The 17,550-nt window shown below is 40.6% G+C and overlaps 2 protein-coding genes and 1 long non-coding RNA gene across 3 annotated transcripts in view; 1 reads left to right on the top strand and 2 right to left on the bottom strand.

Annotated features, from left to right (window-relative positions):
* Nucleotides 1-9,434, bottom strand: part of SMPDL3A (sphingomyelin phosphodiesterase acid like 3A) — a 21,859-nt gene extending 12,425 nt beyond the window's left edge. The window contains exons 1-3 of the mRNA XM_062186706.1: nucleotides 9,323-9,434; nucleotides 2,993-3,206; nucleotides 1,556-1,700 (exon numbers count right to left, since the gene is read on the bottom strand). Coding sequence (XP_062042690.1) covers nucleotides 1,556-1,700; nucleotides 2,993-3,206; nucleotides 9,323-9,434 — 471 coding nt within the window. The remainder of the gene's footprint in view (nucleotides 1-1,555; nucleotides 1,701-2,992; nucleotides 3,207-9,322) is intronic.
* On the top strand, nucleotides 8,550-13,081 carry LOC133756169 (uncharacterized). The gene is made up of 3 exons (XR_009865518.1): nucleotides 8,550-8,880; nucleotides 10,248-10,388; nucleotides 11,407-13,081. It is a non-coding gene; the product is annotated as an uncharacterized LOC133756169 (long non-coding RNA).
* FABP7 (fatty acid binding protein 7) lies at nucleotides 13,063-17,550 on the bottom strand. Its single transcript, XM_062186707.1, has 4 exons — nucleotides 17,360-17,550; nucleotides 16,736-16,908; nucleotides 16,168-16,269; nucleotides 13,063-13,398 (listed from the first exon to the last, which is right to left on the bottom strand). Exons 1-4 carry the CDS (start codon nucleotides 17,430-17,432, stop codon nucleotides 13,348-13,350), a joined length of 399 nt encoding a protein of 132 aa, XP_062042691.1. The 5' UTR covers nucleotides 17,433-17,550; the 3' UTR covers nucleotides 13,063-13,347.

Genomic DNA, 17,550 nt, shown 5'->3' with positions numbered 1-17,550 from the left:
GAAAGCAGGGAAAGAAGGCTCAAATCCTTGGGCCCCTGCAACACATGTGGGAGACCCAGAAGAACCTCCTGGCTCCTGGCTTCAGCCTAGCCCAGTATAGGTGTAAATGGGGACCCTGACCCAGACTACTTCCTTGGGTGGCAACAGGAAGGACTCCCTGGGCTCCCCACATGGGTATGCAGGGATATCTGCTGCAGCCATTTGGGGATTGAACCAGCAGATGCAATACCTCTCTGTGTCTCTCTTCTCTTTCTGTAACTCTGCATTTCAAATAAATAAAATAAATCTTTAGAAAGAAAAAAACCTCACATCTTGATCATCTCAAAGTTGAAAGCCAGTGACAAAAAGGAGATTAAAATCTACGCTTCTAGAATATAATTTTTCAAAATCACTAGTCAGTTTAAATTAACAAAAATGAAAATTCTCATGAAGCATCCATTTTGTATGAAATGGAGAAGGTATTTGAAGCAAGTAGAAAACGGTGTACAAAATAAAGATCATAGGAAATATTACATATGTTGATTTGGCAAGACCAAGGGATCTGTGAAAGGATATTGGTCTAACTGAAAACAGAAATGGGGTGATTAGATCCAGAATACGGGCTCTGCCACTAAGTCTTGTGAGCATTTGAATAAGCAATGTGACAGTTCTAGGTCTCAGGTCAATGTAGCCCAGGCATCATCAGCAAGCTCTTCTATGAAGCAGAACATTTATCTCAGTCTTATGGGATATATGGTCTCTGTAACAACTCTTCTACTCTGTCATTACAGCACAAAGCAGCCACTGACAACACAAACTGAAAAAAAAATATATAGTTGTGCTTCAATTAAATTTTATTACAAAAATCGGCAATGGGCCAAATTTGGACCACAGGCCACAGTCTGCCAAGTCTTGGACCATGCAGCAAAGTCTGTGATCTCTTGAATCTGCACAAATCTAAGATTGCACACTACTGACACAGTAGTTCATAGCCAGGACTGGAATCCAGCTACAACACACAGGTTGCTTAATAAATGGCCACTCTGGTTACAGCAAGAGCTGTAACAGATATTAAATAATCTGAACATAGTCCCCATCTTGAACCACATCTTAATTAGGTAAACCAGATAGAAGATGGGCTTCCATTTTGGGTTCTTACTGTAGTTTGTTATTTTTTTTTTATTTTAATCACAATGTAGTTTAGCTCACAATATATAGGTCTTTATATGTCCAACAGAAGTTCTGGGAAATGTAAGTATTTCTCAGTATCAACCTTCCTCGCCAAATGAATAAGAAAATTATTCAAAAGAGAAGAGAAATTGAGGAAGATTATGAAGGAAAACAGGAATTAGAAATCTCCAAGCTGAGTAGTTTGCTTCAGAAAACTCACTACTGATATAACTTTCCATAAATTATTTTTAAAAAATCCTTTTAAAGTCCCCAAAGCATCTGTCTTGTCTTCCTCAATGATTTTTACTAAGAGCATGCTCTATCTCACTGGCTAATCTACTATAATTTTGACACCATGTATGGGAAGTATCTTTTAACCACCATTGGAAGTTCATGTCAAAGTTACCTGTGGCCAATAGTCATGATTACCCAGTGCAGGGAAAACCTGGAGATCTGGGAAGAGACTCTGGATAGTGATTGTCATATTTGCAATCACATTTATAACAGTGTCTGTCGAAAGTTCAGGTACTGGAACATGAGGTGGGCTATCCCTGAAAAGGAAAAAGAATTGTAAAGAACATTGTGAGTTTGTATAAAGACTCACTGGACTTATACATGATGTACACTGCACTTATCGTTAAAGACCTCCACGTTAAAATATGATATCATTGTTAAAGAGTTGATATGGACTCTTCACCCACCCTTCTCCCAAAAGAATCCTACAAAATAGAAAATTGACAAAACTGTGATACAAAACATAGTCTTCTAATCTCAGCCTGTTTCATTGTCTGAAGAATTATGAGAAGCAAAGAATATCAGTAATTAAAAGAACACAATCCAGAGACAAAATGCATATATTCAAACTCTAGTTTTGTTGATCATTATTTTAATCAGATACTCAATTTCTTCTCTGAAAAATGGGAATAACAAAAATATTCGTGATAAAGATTAAATAAGTTACTTATATAAGTATAAATATATTAAATAAAAGAATGTCTACCACAAAGCAAATGCTCTGCAAGTATTAGGCATGGCAATCATTTAATCATTCCAGGTTCACAAAACGTAGGTCTATTCAGTCTATAATGATGAATTGAACTAGTTTAGTTACACCACCAGAAGATGATGCTTTAGAAAATTCCCATCATAAGTTAGCTCCCATTTTTGCCTTTTGTCTTTGATTATTTAATCAAGACTTATTATCAGATTAATCAGCACCTCAAGACATTGCTACAAGGTGTCATTTATAGATCCATCTATTAGTTAACAATAACTAAAAAGGTACTTTTTAAAGTCTCCTAAAATTGTTCTTATCTTTAATATTGTTGATTGATTTGACCCAGAATTTTTAACCCAAATAATTCTTCTTTTTTTTTTTTTTTTTTTTTTGACAGGCAGAGTGGACAGTGAGAGAGAGAGAGAGAGAGAGAGAGAGGAAGGTCTTCCTTTTTTGCCGCTGGTTCACCCCTCCAATGGCCACCGCAGCCAGCGCGCCATGGCCAGCACATCGCGCTGATCCAAAGCCAAGAGCCAGGTGCTTCTCCTGGTCTCCCATGCAGATGCAGGGCCCAAGGACTTGGACCATCCTCCACTGCACTCCTGGGCCATGGCAGAGAGCTGGCCTGGAAGAGGGGCAACCGGGACAGAATCCGGCACCCCGACCGGGACTAGACCCGGGGTGCTGGCGCCACAAGGTGGAGGATTAGCCTAGTGAGCCGCGGCGCCGGCCCCCAAAAAATTCTTGAAACATAAATAATCTTTTTATGGAATTCAGCATACTACTGAAGCCCAGACTACTATAGATAAATATTGAGTAATTAATGGTATTTATGTAATCACTTACCCTGTCCATATCATGAAAGATGCTTCTTGTCCTGATTTTTCAATGAAATCAAATGCTGACAAAATAAGTTTATATGGAGAATCACACAGAACATCTCCATAAGGGCCAGGGTTGGAGGCATTTGCACCTTTGGATGAAGAGCACACTTTAGTGCGGTCATCTGTGAGGTGGTAAGTAGGGTCCAAGTGTAAATCAGTCACATGCCAAAACTGTCCTGTTGATTAGAAAAGAAATGCTGAGAAATCTACTTGATTTTTGGAATTTCCATCCAAATATTTACTATAAGACTGGAGACAGTTGCTCCCTGTCAGAAGGCCAAAAACCTTAGTAATGTAAACATCCATATGTCATGAAGCTAAACACAATCCTCCCATGTGAGAATATGAAGATTCAAAGAACAGTAGGAAGAACGTGCTGCTTGTGAGTGTCAGAATTGACAAGCTCAGTATTAAACTGACATCCACCAAACACCCTACCGCAAAGAAGTGGGAATCACAGTACCCAGCTTTACAGCTGAGTCACTAACGCTGGATCAGTTAGGAAACTTGCTCAGTCCACCTAGTTGATAAATGACAGAGTAAAAATCTGAACCCTATTTTGAGGATCCTAAAGTGTACTTATATATAATTTACACGCATCTTTAATGATATGGCTGCTTTGTCACATAGAATTTTTAAACTGTTATAATACAGAGACTACTTTCACTTTCAGTATTATTTGACAGAAACTCATCAGAAGTAACCCAGGAGCGCAGACTATACCAAAGCACAAACAAGCAAGTAGAATGCAAACTTTGTGTAAGCAAAGACGATAAAATCCAAGGCTGAAATAATAAAGTGGTAACAGTTGATTTGTCAAAATGGGTAAGAAGAATTTTCTTTTGGGTGCTTATTCCCAATGTTGTTGTTGTTATAATTTTATAGCACATTTAAGCTTGCACCTAAGAAATTATAGATAAAAAAAATCCAGAAAAGGTAGACACAAAATAGTCTTTATGGTCAATGATTTGATTCTAAGTCACTGTTTAAAACAATTTGATTTGTTTTATTCCATAGCAAAGAAAATACCCCAATCCTTATTTCCAGTTTAGATATACTTTATCTGATTTGGCGAATATAGAAAAGAAAAACCGACTCAAATTCAGATTCCGTTTCTGCTACTGTATACTCATAACACACATCACTTCTGACATCAATGTGTGGAATTTTCCCCACAAACACCAATAAGCAAGCAAGCAATTCTGCAGGGGACAACAGTCTGCTGTACTCTAACCAATACTGATACTATCTACCTGGCAATAGTGTGATTCCAGGGGGAGAGCTCAGTCCCCAAGACAGGATCCTCTCACCATGCCAACTGAAAGCCCCAACTGAAAGCTTCACCGGTGCTGTTGCCTGCCTGGGTATAAATCAGAGATCCCATAGTGCCCTCCTCCAGCTCGAGGAATTTGCTCCAGTGGCTCGCAGAATTCAAGGAAGCACATTGGTTTGTTGTAAAGGACAATACAAATGATGCCAAGTAAGAAGATGCATAGGGCAAAGGATGAGAAAAGCAGTGTGGCGCTTCTATGCCCTCTCTGTACATGCCACCCTTCATGAACTGTGTGTGTTCTGAACAGGTAAGCTCTCCAAACTCTGTCTTTGGGAGTTTTATGGAGACTTCATCACACAGTCATGACTGCTTATAGACAGACTGCAAAGGGAAACCCAGCAAGCTCTGTTTGGCAGGACCCCCTTTAGAGTGAGGAGAGTCTTAGGAATGCATTTCTTTGGCCTGCTTTGAGGAGGGCCTTAGGTGCCAGAAGTCATGGACAAAAAAAATTCATCACAAAGTGCAGAATCATCCTGGTGCCTTCATCTCCTTGGTATAAACACATAGTACAATTCATTTTTTATGGAAACATGTGTTTTGTTTACTTTTAGACTGTTAATGTACAATAAAATGCATAGGAAGTAGTGTGGTGATTAAGCACAGGAAGTCCAGAGTCAGACTGTCAGACTTCCAGTTCAAGCTCTGCCACCAGCTAACCCAGCTGTGTGACCTTGACCTCTTCATCTGTGAGACAGGACTAATGATGATGCTTCCTATGACGGTTAAATGCTTTCTATATATGAAGCCCTTTGAAGGTGTCTGGCACCTCCCAAACTGAAGGTTAATTGTACTGCTATTTTGCAGCCCCAAATATTAAATTTGAACTTGACTTTCCCATGTTTAACTAACTGTAAAAAAAAAAAAAACCTGAGTATTTAGTATATGTTCAGTACTGTTTTATGTGCTTCATATGTATTAACTATTTTCTGTATTTTACGGATGAGGATCTGAAGCACACAGACATGAAGTCCAGGTAAGTCCAGGTAAGTCCAGGTAACATACAAGGGGATTTTGAAAACATTCGCCATGGAGCAGGCAGTTTTTGCGGTTAGGAAGCAGTGATGGCAGCAGTACTTTGGTTTCTGCCAGTCACACAGCAAAGCTTTCCATTCCTGACTTAGGTCTTGGTCCAGCCTTGGTTGGTGTGGCATCTAAGATGTGGGGAATGAACCTGGGAATAGGGGAGTTTCCTCTCTCTCAAATTTATGGAAAATGTATAATATGAAAACATTATGTGGATTTCAACATTTTTTGCACCAAAATAAACTTTTAATTACATTTCTCACAAAGAAGTACCCTTGCACACTGAGCATCTTGTAACTGTCTGAACAGAGCTTGAGTGAAATCCGGAAACCTTAATGCCAGGTCCATGTTGCCCATGACCACCAGAAACATTGCTTCTCTGTGTGCTCACATTCAAAATACCCTGTTTCACTTTCCTCACACGAAGATAATGGCAACATCCACATATGTGATCATGTAAAAATTAAAGGAACTAAGTTTATGAACATATTAAATTCATGTCGACCAAAATTTGAAATGCATTCAGGACACATTCCTTTGATGTAATCTAAAATCTAGGTTTTTATCTCTCTAGCAACTAGAATATATGTGACCTACAGTAGGCCCCCAACATTCTTTAGTTTATGTATGAAGACATTGCAAAGGGCAATGCCAGTATTTCCTCAAGTTCTCATGACTCAGTAATGAAAGCTGAACTGGAACCAGTCTCTCCAGACTTCCAGTGCTCCTTCTACTATATCTGATTCCAGACAGATAAATGAGGCTGTAGACACTGAACATCACTGAAACATGTCTTTCAATAGAAGCCCAGAACAAAGCTTGACAGCTCTTTAAACTGAGATTTATAAGGAACCTCCAGAGGCCTCATCAACCCTCCTGATGTAATAGTATACAAAGTGCTCTCTGTGTCTGTGGATGAGAGAGAGAGAGAGAGAGAGAGAGAGAGAGAGAGAGAGAGTTCTCAAGATGGTAGATCTTGCCTACAGCAGAGTCCATACACACTCCAATCCAGTTTCTCTGTTTCCAAATCCTAATTTCTTTTAACCATAGCACAATTACTTTTTGTTTTGCAAACAGTATTTTAAAAGATTTCCAAAAATGCATGTGTGTTTGAGTGTTCAACCTATCTAGACAAATCTTCAAAATAATACAAGAGCAACAGGAAGTCAAAGAAAATGGGGATGGCCTTTGGTACAGCATCCCATATCTGAGTGCCTGACTTCAGCTTTGCTTCCAATTCTAGCTTTCTGCTAGTTTACATCCTGTGATGTAGGAGACGATGGCCCAAATACTTGGCTCCCTACCACCCACATGAGACAGAAGACAAGAAATTATCTAGCATATCAATATCTATCTTCTATCTTTCTGTCTCTATTTCATCATCTTTCTATATGTTCATTTTTAACTCTCTGCCTTTCAAATAAAAAAAGTTGAAGACTTATTTTATTTATTTGAAAGTCACAGTTACAGAGAGAGCGAGCGAGCGAGAGACGGAGAGACAGAGAGGAAGGTCTTCCTTCCACTGGTTCATTCCTCTAAATAGCTGCAAAGGCCGGGTCTAGGCCAGGCCAAAGCCAGGAGCCAGGAGCTTCTTCCAGATCTTCTACGTGGGTGCAGAGGCAAATGACTTGGGCCATCCTCCACTGATTTCCCAAGCACATCAGCAGGGAGCTGGATCAAAATTGGAGCAGCCAGGCTCAAACTGGTACCCATATGGGATGCCAGTGCTGCAGGCTTAACCTGCTACACCACAATGCCGGCCCCCAAATAAAATTATTAAAATTATTTTTTATATGAAGGAAATGTTACAGTGTATGCTAAAGAACCTATTGACCATAGTTCGGATGTTTTGACATTTGGTTTTTCTTTAAATATGTATTAATTTGTTTATAATGAAGATCAAACACTCCCAGGTGAAAGAATAGGCAGGACATAAATCTGAAGTCCAGAATTCAAACACAACAAGTAATCAGAAGCCACATGTGGTAGCTAAAGTAAAAGAAGTCCAAGTGTTATGGATGTGGGGAAGGGAGCAGAGGGAATAGCCCCATCAAGCAGAAATCATGTAAAATAATACACACCGTGAGAAACTGCTGAGTCAACATTACAAGCCACTGAACTCTACTCACCCTCTCCCTTCCTTCCTCCTAAGTAGGAGATTGACCCCTGCAGCTTCCCTACCAAATCAGGGAGAATCACATTGTCAACAAAGTTATCACTCTGGCTTTCAGCAATCAAGCGGTTAAAACCAATAGATGAATTGGCCATTAGTTGGGCTCATGCAATTTGGGACTTTTAATCTCAAAATCCTGCATGGACATGTAATCAAAGTAACATAATTACAGCTCGAATAAAAGCAGAAACCAGCATATACAAACATTTGGGGGCTATTTCTTAAGATTGACATTTGGTACAGTTGGGAAATGAGATTTATAGTTCTTGAACTCCCTGACAGCTGAGTCACTTGGACCTGGCTCTCTGACAAATAGATGGATTTTTCCCTCCTGGATTCCCAAAGTCCAGGAGAGAGCAGAGATTAGCAGAGTGAGACAGACGGAGAGGTTTCATTACTAAGTCGCTATTGAGTTTCAGGGAAATTGATCCTTCCAAAACAAGAGACCCCCACCTCTTTCTAACACGGCTATTATTTTCAGAGCAGGGAGATGAGGGCACATTTATGTTGAAACTGAAGACTCAGATGGCAGAGAAGAATCTCTCATCAAACATGTATCTACTTGGAACCAGTGATCCTCAAATTTCAGCATCTATCAGAATCATCTCGGGTCTGGAGACGCTGGATGGAGTCCCAGCTGCTCTCATTCCCATCCAGCTCCTTGCTAATGTGCCTGGGAAAGTAGCAGATGGTGATCCAAGTACTTGGGTCCCTGCCACGCAAGTGAGAAACCCGAATGAAGCTCCTGGCTTCCACCTGGTCCATCTCTGGCCATTGCAGCCATCTGGGGAGTGAACCAAAGGATGGAAGCGCTCCTGCACTCTCCCTCTCTCTCCTTGTCAAATAAATAAATAAATCTTACCACCACCACCCCACCAAAAATAGAGAGAGAGAGAGAAGGAAAGAAGGAAGGGAGGGAGGGAGAGAGGGAGGAGGGAGAGAGGAAAAAGAAGGGGGAGAGGGGAGCAGAATCTTAGGCAGTGTCGGTTAAACAGCAGATTTTTCAGCCACCCTCGGCGTTTCAGATTCAGTAGCTTTGGGGATGGGGCTGAAACTGCATTTCTGACAAGCTCAGATGCTGCTGCTGCCGAACTTGAAACTTTGAGAACCACTTTGGGAACGACTGCCAGCAACAGAAACCGCATGAAGTGTTGGGAATACGAACAAAACTGCTAAGGCCGGCAGGGAGCCAAGGGGTCACCCAGGTGAAAGGAAGGGCAGATGAGTTCCTCGCTGAGCTAAGGGGTCCTTCGCACCAAGACTGGGTCGCTCTGGCTGTAGAGGCGGACACCGCGGCCGACCTCCATGAGCGGGACACAAGGTAATTCGAGTCCCACGGCAGTGCACTCCCGGAGCGGAGGGGAGACTCCGCAGGTCGCCCTCCGCTCCGTGCAGATTCCGGCCACGGGTGTGCCGGACCCCTACCTCCCCGGCTTCCTTTTTCCTTAAACCTGCAGTTTTTCCCTCCTTCCAGCAGGAGCAAAACAAAGTCGCTGGATGTAAACAAAAGCCGGGCCGGCGGGATCTTGCCCGCCCGCCCCTTGCAGCGCCCCCACTGTCGCAGGCCTTTGCCCAGCCCAGCCCCAACCTCTGGCCGGGTGCCTTTGCTCCCGGGTCCCTCGCTCGTCCCGCGCCCAGCAGCCACAGGCAGCGCCGCAGCGTCAGCGCCCCAGCCCGCCGGAGCTGGCCCCATGCTGGCCCTGGAGCTGGCAGGGGTGCAGCCACCCACGCTCGCGAGGAGGGGCCGGGCGCGGAGCACTCACCCACCGCCGGAGCCGGACCGTGGCGGCCGGCGGGCGCCAGGGGCAGCCCGAGGCCCGGACAGACAGGCCAGGCGGCCAGCAGGGAGCAGACGAGCGTGCGCAGCAGCGCCATGGCCTCTCTGGCAGCTGCCCCGGGACAGTCAGGCCCAGGGGTGGGGAGGAGGCCGAAGACGGGTTCTGGTGTAGACGCCCAGCCGATCACGTGCCGGGGCCGGTTCCTCAGCTATAAGGTTTGCGTGACCTTCGGCTGCTCCTTGGAGATTGTCACCGGTGTTTCTTAGCGTCAGGGACCGGCCTTCGAAGGAATGCTCTGTGGCCAGCCTTCAAGGGTTGGGGCTTTGCACAGAGGTGGTGCAGAGAGCCCTGTAGTATTATTTGGATGAAGCCAGCAGTTTGGGGTAGCGCAGTGGATCTTGAAATTGTAGTTTCTGGACCAGCAACGCCTGCACCACCTGGGAACTCCAGTTAGAAATGCCAAGTCCCAGGCCAAACTCCAGCGTTACTGAATCAAACTATGGGGGAGGAGCCAGTAATTTGTGTTTTTACAAGCCTTCCAGGTGATATTTGAGAACCACTGCTCAGAACATGTCTGGTTGGGTTGGTTTTTTAACAAGTGAATGAAAACATGTCTCAGAATCATACTCTGTGCATTCCAGAGATGCATGGATATTATAAATAGAGACGATTGATTTCACCCAAACAGGGAATTTTTGAAGATAGTCTGGCAAAAAAGCCAAACCTCCAGCTGCTTTGGGTCCTGTTCCTTCTCTTCCTTACCTCATCTATGACAACACTGACCTCTTTGAGGTAACGCTAACAGGTGAAATTTACAAGGCAGGCAGTTCCTTTGGAGAGGAAAATGTCTTCCACAATTACTAACCTCGTAAAAGATGTTGTGCTGTGTAGGTGTATTTGCTTCCCATAGGAGAGAACTTTATTTTGTCTCCTGTGGTTTAATGGGAATGTTTCTCAAGAAAGCACCTTTGAAGTGGGAATCAAGAGGCCTCCTTTTTCTGTTTAAAGAGCTACCAGGACAACAGCATTCAAAGGCATTGCAAGAACCAAGGTAATTTCTGATGATGGACAAAGGGTCCTTGGGAGATTCTTAGTCCACAGTCTAGAGTATGGGGGGGGGGGGGGTGGATCAAGAAAAACATGGCCAGAGAACAACCTTAAGGATAGTACGATTACATAGGTTTCTAATCAAAACATTTGAAAGACAGTAAGAAGATAAATTGTAAAAATAGTTCTTTTCATTCACCCTCCCACCCCAATTTCCAAAGCATTTTACTAGAAGTAAATAGGATGTGAAAAATTGTTTAGTAAGTTAACATAAAAAGAGATGTACAAACTTGGAAACCTATGAAATGTTTCCAGTCGTAAAAAGACAATGTATTAAAATTAGTAGAAGCACCACCTCCCTTATCTTCACAACCACTTTCTTTTGTTTTCCTCTCTAATCACTAAGATGTGCAGAGCTATAATGCCCCAAACCCTCTGGAGATACACCTTAGTCCTGCACAAATACCTCCTGTTTTAGGTGTTCGTGTGCCAAGTGTATGTGTATAACTAGGTAGGGAAAATTATGCGTGAGATTAGGGCAGAAGTTTCTGCTTACTTGTTGTCAGTGATCCACCATTGCACCTCACCAAACTGCTTTTTTATCCTGGTTTGTATCATTGAGACTTGCACTTTCTAAAGCCTTCTTCCAAGGCCACGCCCTGATAGTTAAATTGCCTTTGATTTTGGCAATTTTTTTCCCTTTAAATTAAAAGCTGGGGAATAGATACAGGCTCAGAAAAATTAGCACATGGATGGATGACTGTAAGAAAGAAATTTGGCTTGAAAAAAAATGATGTATAAAACTTTAGAAAGCAAAAAAAAATCTATTAATTATCTTCCAAGATGCATCCATCCCTGTATCTTCCATTGAAAGGATGTTTCCCATGTAGACCACCCAAAAAGCTTGTGTTCTTCACTCTGTGAGATAGTTAGGAACATTAATGCTACTATGAGGTGATTTGGTCTTACTGTAATGAGTTGAGGATAGAACCCCATCTTTGGCTTTGTCTCTTTTCTAACAGAGAGGTCAGAATCTGAGCTTCCAGTAGAATCACCAAGAACTGAGTAACGTCTCTCAAAATCGGGGGTGATGGCTGTCGTGACAGTTGGAGCAAAACCAGTGTATATTCTCTTTCATATTTTTAAAGAAGCAGTAGACTATATCCCAGCGGTGACCTTAACTAGATAACTAATATTCTTGGTGGTAATAATTGAACATTCACATGTGAAATCTTGTAACTGTACTTTATGTTTCTCTATCCTACACTATGACAGAATGCAGATTGAGCATTCTTAACCCCCAAAAAAATATTGTCCCAGTCCCCAATTTTTTGAGTGCACGAAGGAGAAATTCCTCTGCTGACCTCATGTGCTGGATCTTACTCAAAACACAGGCACACTGAAGCTATTTTATAAATTTGTGTCTTCAGGCTATGAATATAAGGTATACACGTGTATGAAACATAAATGAACTTTATATTTAGACTTGAGTCTCATACCTAAGCAACTCATTACATATACATAGATATTCTGAAATATAAAACACTTCTAGTCTCAAGCATTTCAGATAAGGGACATTCAACTTATACCACAATTGTCAGGTGATAATATTGCTACAGTGAATTATCTAAGATAAAACAAGTTTTTTCGTATTTTACATTTATGAGTTAATTGGACCTTGAATTAACTTATGAAACTTACTGAATTCACTATTGATTCAAAATGAATATTGTATATTTTTCCTGAATAACATTTACCATGTTTGCTCCCAGGAGCTAGTAGAGGAAATATTTCTTTAGGAATAATCAGGAAAAATAAAGTATGGCATTTTTGTTTCAGAAGAAAAATTAACTGAAGTATTGAGTGGAAATAAAGGAAAAATGCAAGGTTTTCAGCTCATAATATTATTTGCTAGTCACGAGGACTTGGACAGACAAACCTAAACTTTAATTTCCTCATCAGAAAAGTAATAGTAATACCTAACTTGTTTTGTGCTGTGCAGTTGACAAAATCTATAAAAAGCATTCTGTAAATTATGCAGTGCAAAATAATGTCTTTGTTTCTACTTTACCAATACAAACCATAGAGAGTTACAAATATTTAGTTTGGCTTGGTTAGCTCAGTTCCAGTCACTCAACCCTCTCACCCACTCCCCCTTCCCAGAAAAAAAAAAAAGTACCTTGATTGCCTTTATGCACACTCTTTATGCACTTCTTAGCATTTTTATTGACTTAAACTAGCTCAAGTTAGTTGTGTGGAAACTCATTTTAACAGTCTAGAATAAAATGAACTTCCTTCCCTTATTTCTCTTTCAATAAGAAATTTTTATATATATGCCATTTTGAATACTTTTCACAAGACTTTTTGAAGATTATCCATTTTTTTTTTTCCTTTAAGGTCTCTGTTTCTAATCGCAAAATGTCATTTCCATAACTGAACACACTTGTCAAATTAATTTAATCATCACAAATTGTTCATGAGAGTCTCAACCAAAACTGTGGCATCTTCACATTTCCTGAGGTTTCTGCTTAGGTTTTTAAAATTGGTGTTTTAAACAAAGTACTAACTTCTCCAGCCTTTCTCCATGTGATAAGAATGACTATTTTATTTAAAACTCTCCAATATATAATTCCTAACCATATTAATGATATGAAAAGCAACAACATTATATTAACATGTAAGATTTTTATTCTGAATTTATTTGCATTACAAAAAAACAGACAATGTATTCAATTCTTTATAAAAAAGTGACTTTAAACTTTGATGCAAATTATAAACCATGATATATTTTCATATCAAAACTGGACTGGCTGTTTGGAGTAACAAGTTTTTAAATCACTATTTTCTACCTCCGCACCAAGGTTAACCTTCCAAGTAGTGGTCATCCTTGCTGTAACAGGACAGCACTGAGACTTCAGTAAACAGAAATACAGAAAAACTTCCAGTCCACACCAGGAACTTTTCTATGCCTTCTCATAGTGGCGAACAGCAACCACATCACCAAAAGTAAGAGTCTGAAACATTCAAAAGATATTTAAATCTTTTTACATGAGTATCAGTACTGAATTTTCAAAGACTATCATGTATATGTCTTAAGTATTATACAAAACAATAATGAAATTTACAAACATTAATCACTGAATAAACTCTCTTTGCTTCTTGAACAAAAAGAAACCCTTATATTTAATGACTGAATAAGAAGTATACATAGTTCATGTCCCTGGAATTGAGTATCTATACTGTATGATTAGCTATCTGCTTTGTAAATGAGATTTATAATGGGTTTTCACAACAGTTTTCAATTCATAGTCTATATGAATTTTGAACAGTTTTTAGAATAATAATTTAAGCTACTAGAATTTGGAATGACCTGTTCCAAAATGTGAAGGAAAATGTGACTATACAAATGTTCTCATTACTTGGACTGTCATATTTTAGCCTTCATGAACCTAGGCAGTTAGGTAGATATGATACATAACACTGGTTCTACTAGCCCAATGTGAAGTCCAACTTGAAGAATTTCTATAAAACCATTTTACACAGTGAGAGGTTTTCTGTACTTATTACATTCTGGTATCAGGCAGCATATGCCACTGTCATCCATTGATTTAATCGCCACTTATGAACTCAATCTTGCCTGATCACAGTCATAAATGGCAAAATTGAGCTATCCACTTTTTATATTCAGGAAAGGAAAACAACAGTAAAAGCAATGGAAGGACACTTCAGATTGAATCTTTTAGAAATGAATCCTTTCAGGACAGCACTGTGGCATAGAGGGTAAAGCTGCTGCCTGCAGTGCCAGCATCCTATATGGGTGCCGGTTCAAGACCCAGCTGCTCCACTTCTGACCCAGATCTCTGCTATGGCCTGGGAAAGCAGTAGAAGATGGCCCAACTACTTGGGCCCCTGCACCTATGTGGGAGACCAGGAAGAAGCTCCTGGCTCCTGGCTTCAGATCGGCGCAGCTCTGGCTGTTGTGACCAATAGGGAAGTGAACCAATGGATGGGATACCTCTCTCTCTCTCTCTCTCTCTCTGTCTCTTACTCTCTCTAATTCTGACTTTCAAATAAATAAATAAATCTTAAAAAAAAAGATGGCCAAAGTCCTTGAGTCCCTGCACCTGCACGGGAGACCCAGAAGAAGCTCCTGGCTCCCAGCTTTGGATCGGCACAGCTCTGGCCATTGTGGCCAATTGGGGGGTGAACCAGAGGATGGAAGACTCTCTCTCTTCTCTGTGTAACTCTGACTTTCAAATAAATATTTTTTAAAAAGTGAATATGTTAAAAAACAACAACAACAAATGAACCCTTTCTTTTGTTGATCATTGAAGAAAAATGTGGACAAACATACTTTAACAGGTAAACTATCTGCTACTCACACTTCCACAAGCAAAAAGGAGTATGAATTGTTTGATCTATAACAACTCTGATTACAGTAATATATGGGAAGAGGAGGAAACAATAGTAAGCTTTTATTAAAAGCAGCATTGAAAGTCATTTCAACTATTATCTTTAAAGCAATATGTAAACTATCCCCTCACCCTCACAAAGGGAACAAGCCTACTTGACTACCTCATTATCATCAGAGCATCACAAGTCTGTTTATAGAATGTGTCTGAGAATGGCTAGATCAAGGCATAACATCTTTCCCAGTTTGTGATGCTACTCTGTCATTATAAATTGTCAGTTGTTTTCTAAATTATAACTTGTCCATGCCTTCCTAGTATGGAACATGTATGTTTAAAAGACATCTTATGCACTGCAAAAAGGAAGACAAGGGAAGAGATGGGGAGGGGAAGGGAGGAATGTGGAGGTGGGGAGGGGAAGGAAACAAAGGAAGTTACATCAAAGTTATTCTATCAGGGCAGGTGTTTGGTGAAGGGGATAAGATGCCATTTGGGACACCCACAACTCAAATCAGAGTGGGTGAGTTCCAGTGTCAGCTCCACTTTGGATTCCAGCTTCCTGCTAATGTATACCACAGGAGGCAGCAGGTGATGGCTGAGGTACTTAGGCCCATGCCACTTACATGGGAAACCAGAACTGAGTTTCCAGTTCTTGGCTTTGGCCTGGCCCAGCTTTAGCCTTTGCAGGCAATTGGGGAGTGAACCATTGGATGTAAGATCTTTCTCTCTCTCTCTGTCTCTGTATCTGTTTTACTCTCTCTGTCTTTCTGCACTTCAAATAAAAATAAATATATGAAGAAAATTTGAAAAACTGGTTCTCTAAAGAGATGAAATTTTATTTCTTTTGTTATATTTCCGTTATATTCTAAATTATCTACACTGAACTTGTATAGCCTTCATAAACCAAAATTTTAAACACTGAGAGATCTATTATTCATATTAGCTATAAAGTAAATTTTCTGAAGTTCAGTAAACTTTCTGTTCTTATTATATTTATGTGTTTTCATGATTATTGGTTTTCTTCTTAATTTTTATTTTAGACTTAGACATCCATAGTAATCCTACAAACTATCTGACTCATGATTTTGGGCAAATCAATGAAAGTATTTTGTTTAACTACAGGAAATAGAATTTTTCTTTTTCTTCAATCAAAGAAGCTGCATTGAGGAAAAAAATAGGATCTTTTTATTTTTCCTGTTTGGTAAATGCTTAAACTTCCGATCGATACAAAGTTATTAAATAAAAAAGAAAGAGGTTGCGAAGGAAGGGAGATAAGGAAGAAGGGAGAAAAGCACAGGAAGGAAGGGAAATGAGGGGAGAAGGTGGTGGGAAGGGGTGAAAACCAAGGAGGAGTGGGAAGCTACCGTTACTTACCACAATCATTTTGCCATCCTTAATTTCTCTTACAAAATTTGTTTGTTTGCCATCCCATTTCTGTACATGAACAAGTTTGTCTCCATCCAGGCTAATAACAGACTGAGAACAACAAGAAGATGCAGAACATCGCAGTAGGTACAAGTCAGATTTCTGATATGGAAGTTCAATAACATGCTTTTTCAAAGAGTTGTATAGTTGAGTAAATCATGATCAACTAACTATCCTATTATTGGTACCACAGCCTTTGCTACCTCTATATTCACTGAAGTCCAGTAATCATAGTTTGAAATGTGTACTAGATGCAAAAAAGTGTTCTCTGAATTATAAGTCTGAAGTATTATAAAATGTAACAAATGTAACAAATTGAAACTAGGGCTATAGCAGTTGCTCACTGTTCAGAACCTAACACATGCATACTAGAATGCTAATGCTAGTGGTTTACTCCCTGAGTTGAAATACTGAAAACATGCTCCACTTCCCAGCATCTGAAGAAAATGTACTAGGAATCTTTATCTTTTTATTCCCTCCTCCGGGTCCCCAATCCAGAGAAGTAACAGCTTCTTACCTTACAGTTTCTGTCATCTACACTGATTTCATCAAACTCTTCACCCAGACGGAAGCTAATCTCTGTATTCTTGAACGTGCTTTGAGTCCGGATCACCACTTTGTCCCCTTCCTGACTGATGATCACTGTTGGTTTGGTCACGTTTCCCACCTGCCTAGTGGCAAAGCCCACACCTAAAACAGCAAAGGGAACCAGGACAGTCAACAGCAGCTTCCAGAATAGCTCACAAATAGCTCAAATCTGATCTTGGACCCCAGATTCCACAGGGTATATTTCCTTAGAGCATGATTAATGGGCCAATCATGTGCCAATGATTAATGATTAGCCCACTGAGTACAAATAATAAGTGGAAGCTGAAGAAAACAGAAAAGTCACACAAGCTCCATATCCTCCACAGACTATCAAATGCTTTGTTATTTGGCCCTGGGCAAGAAAGCCCACATTACAAGAATGCCACATTACAAATCCATTCAGTGGGAAATGCATGGCCTAGTATCCGATTAGGACAATGTACTCTGTGTCTTGCCAACCTGATGGGTGAGAAGAAAAAAAAGGAAAAAAGGAACCTTCAACTCGCTGAAACTGCCGGTTTAGAAGGGAAGAGCAAGCCTTGTTTTTACCTACCGAGAGCCTTCATGTACTCATCAAAGTTCTGACTGTCGGTCAGTTTCCAGGTAGCACAGAAAGCCTCCACCATCCTGGCTCTTTCCCCTGTTTTGCTTTGAAAACAAGTAAGAGACAAATGAGGCTCTTCCACTGAAGTCCACTGCAATTAGAAGACCCCTTGCACCTCGGCTGCAGCTCCGGCCTTCTTA

Source organism: Lepus europaeus, chromosome 3 (assembly GCF_033115175.1).
Source record: "Lepus europaeus isolate LE1 chromosome 3, mLepTim1.pri, whole genome shotgun sequence".
Classification (NCBI taxonomy): domain Eukaryota; kingdom Metazoa; phylum Chordata; class Mammalia; order Lagomorpha; family Leporidae; genus Lepus; species Lepus europaeus.
This window is presented reverse-complemented; position numbering and strand designations above follow the sequence as displayed.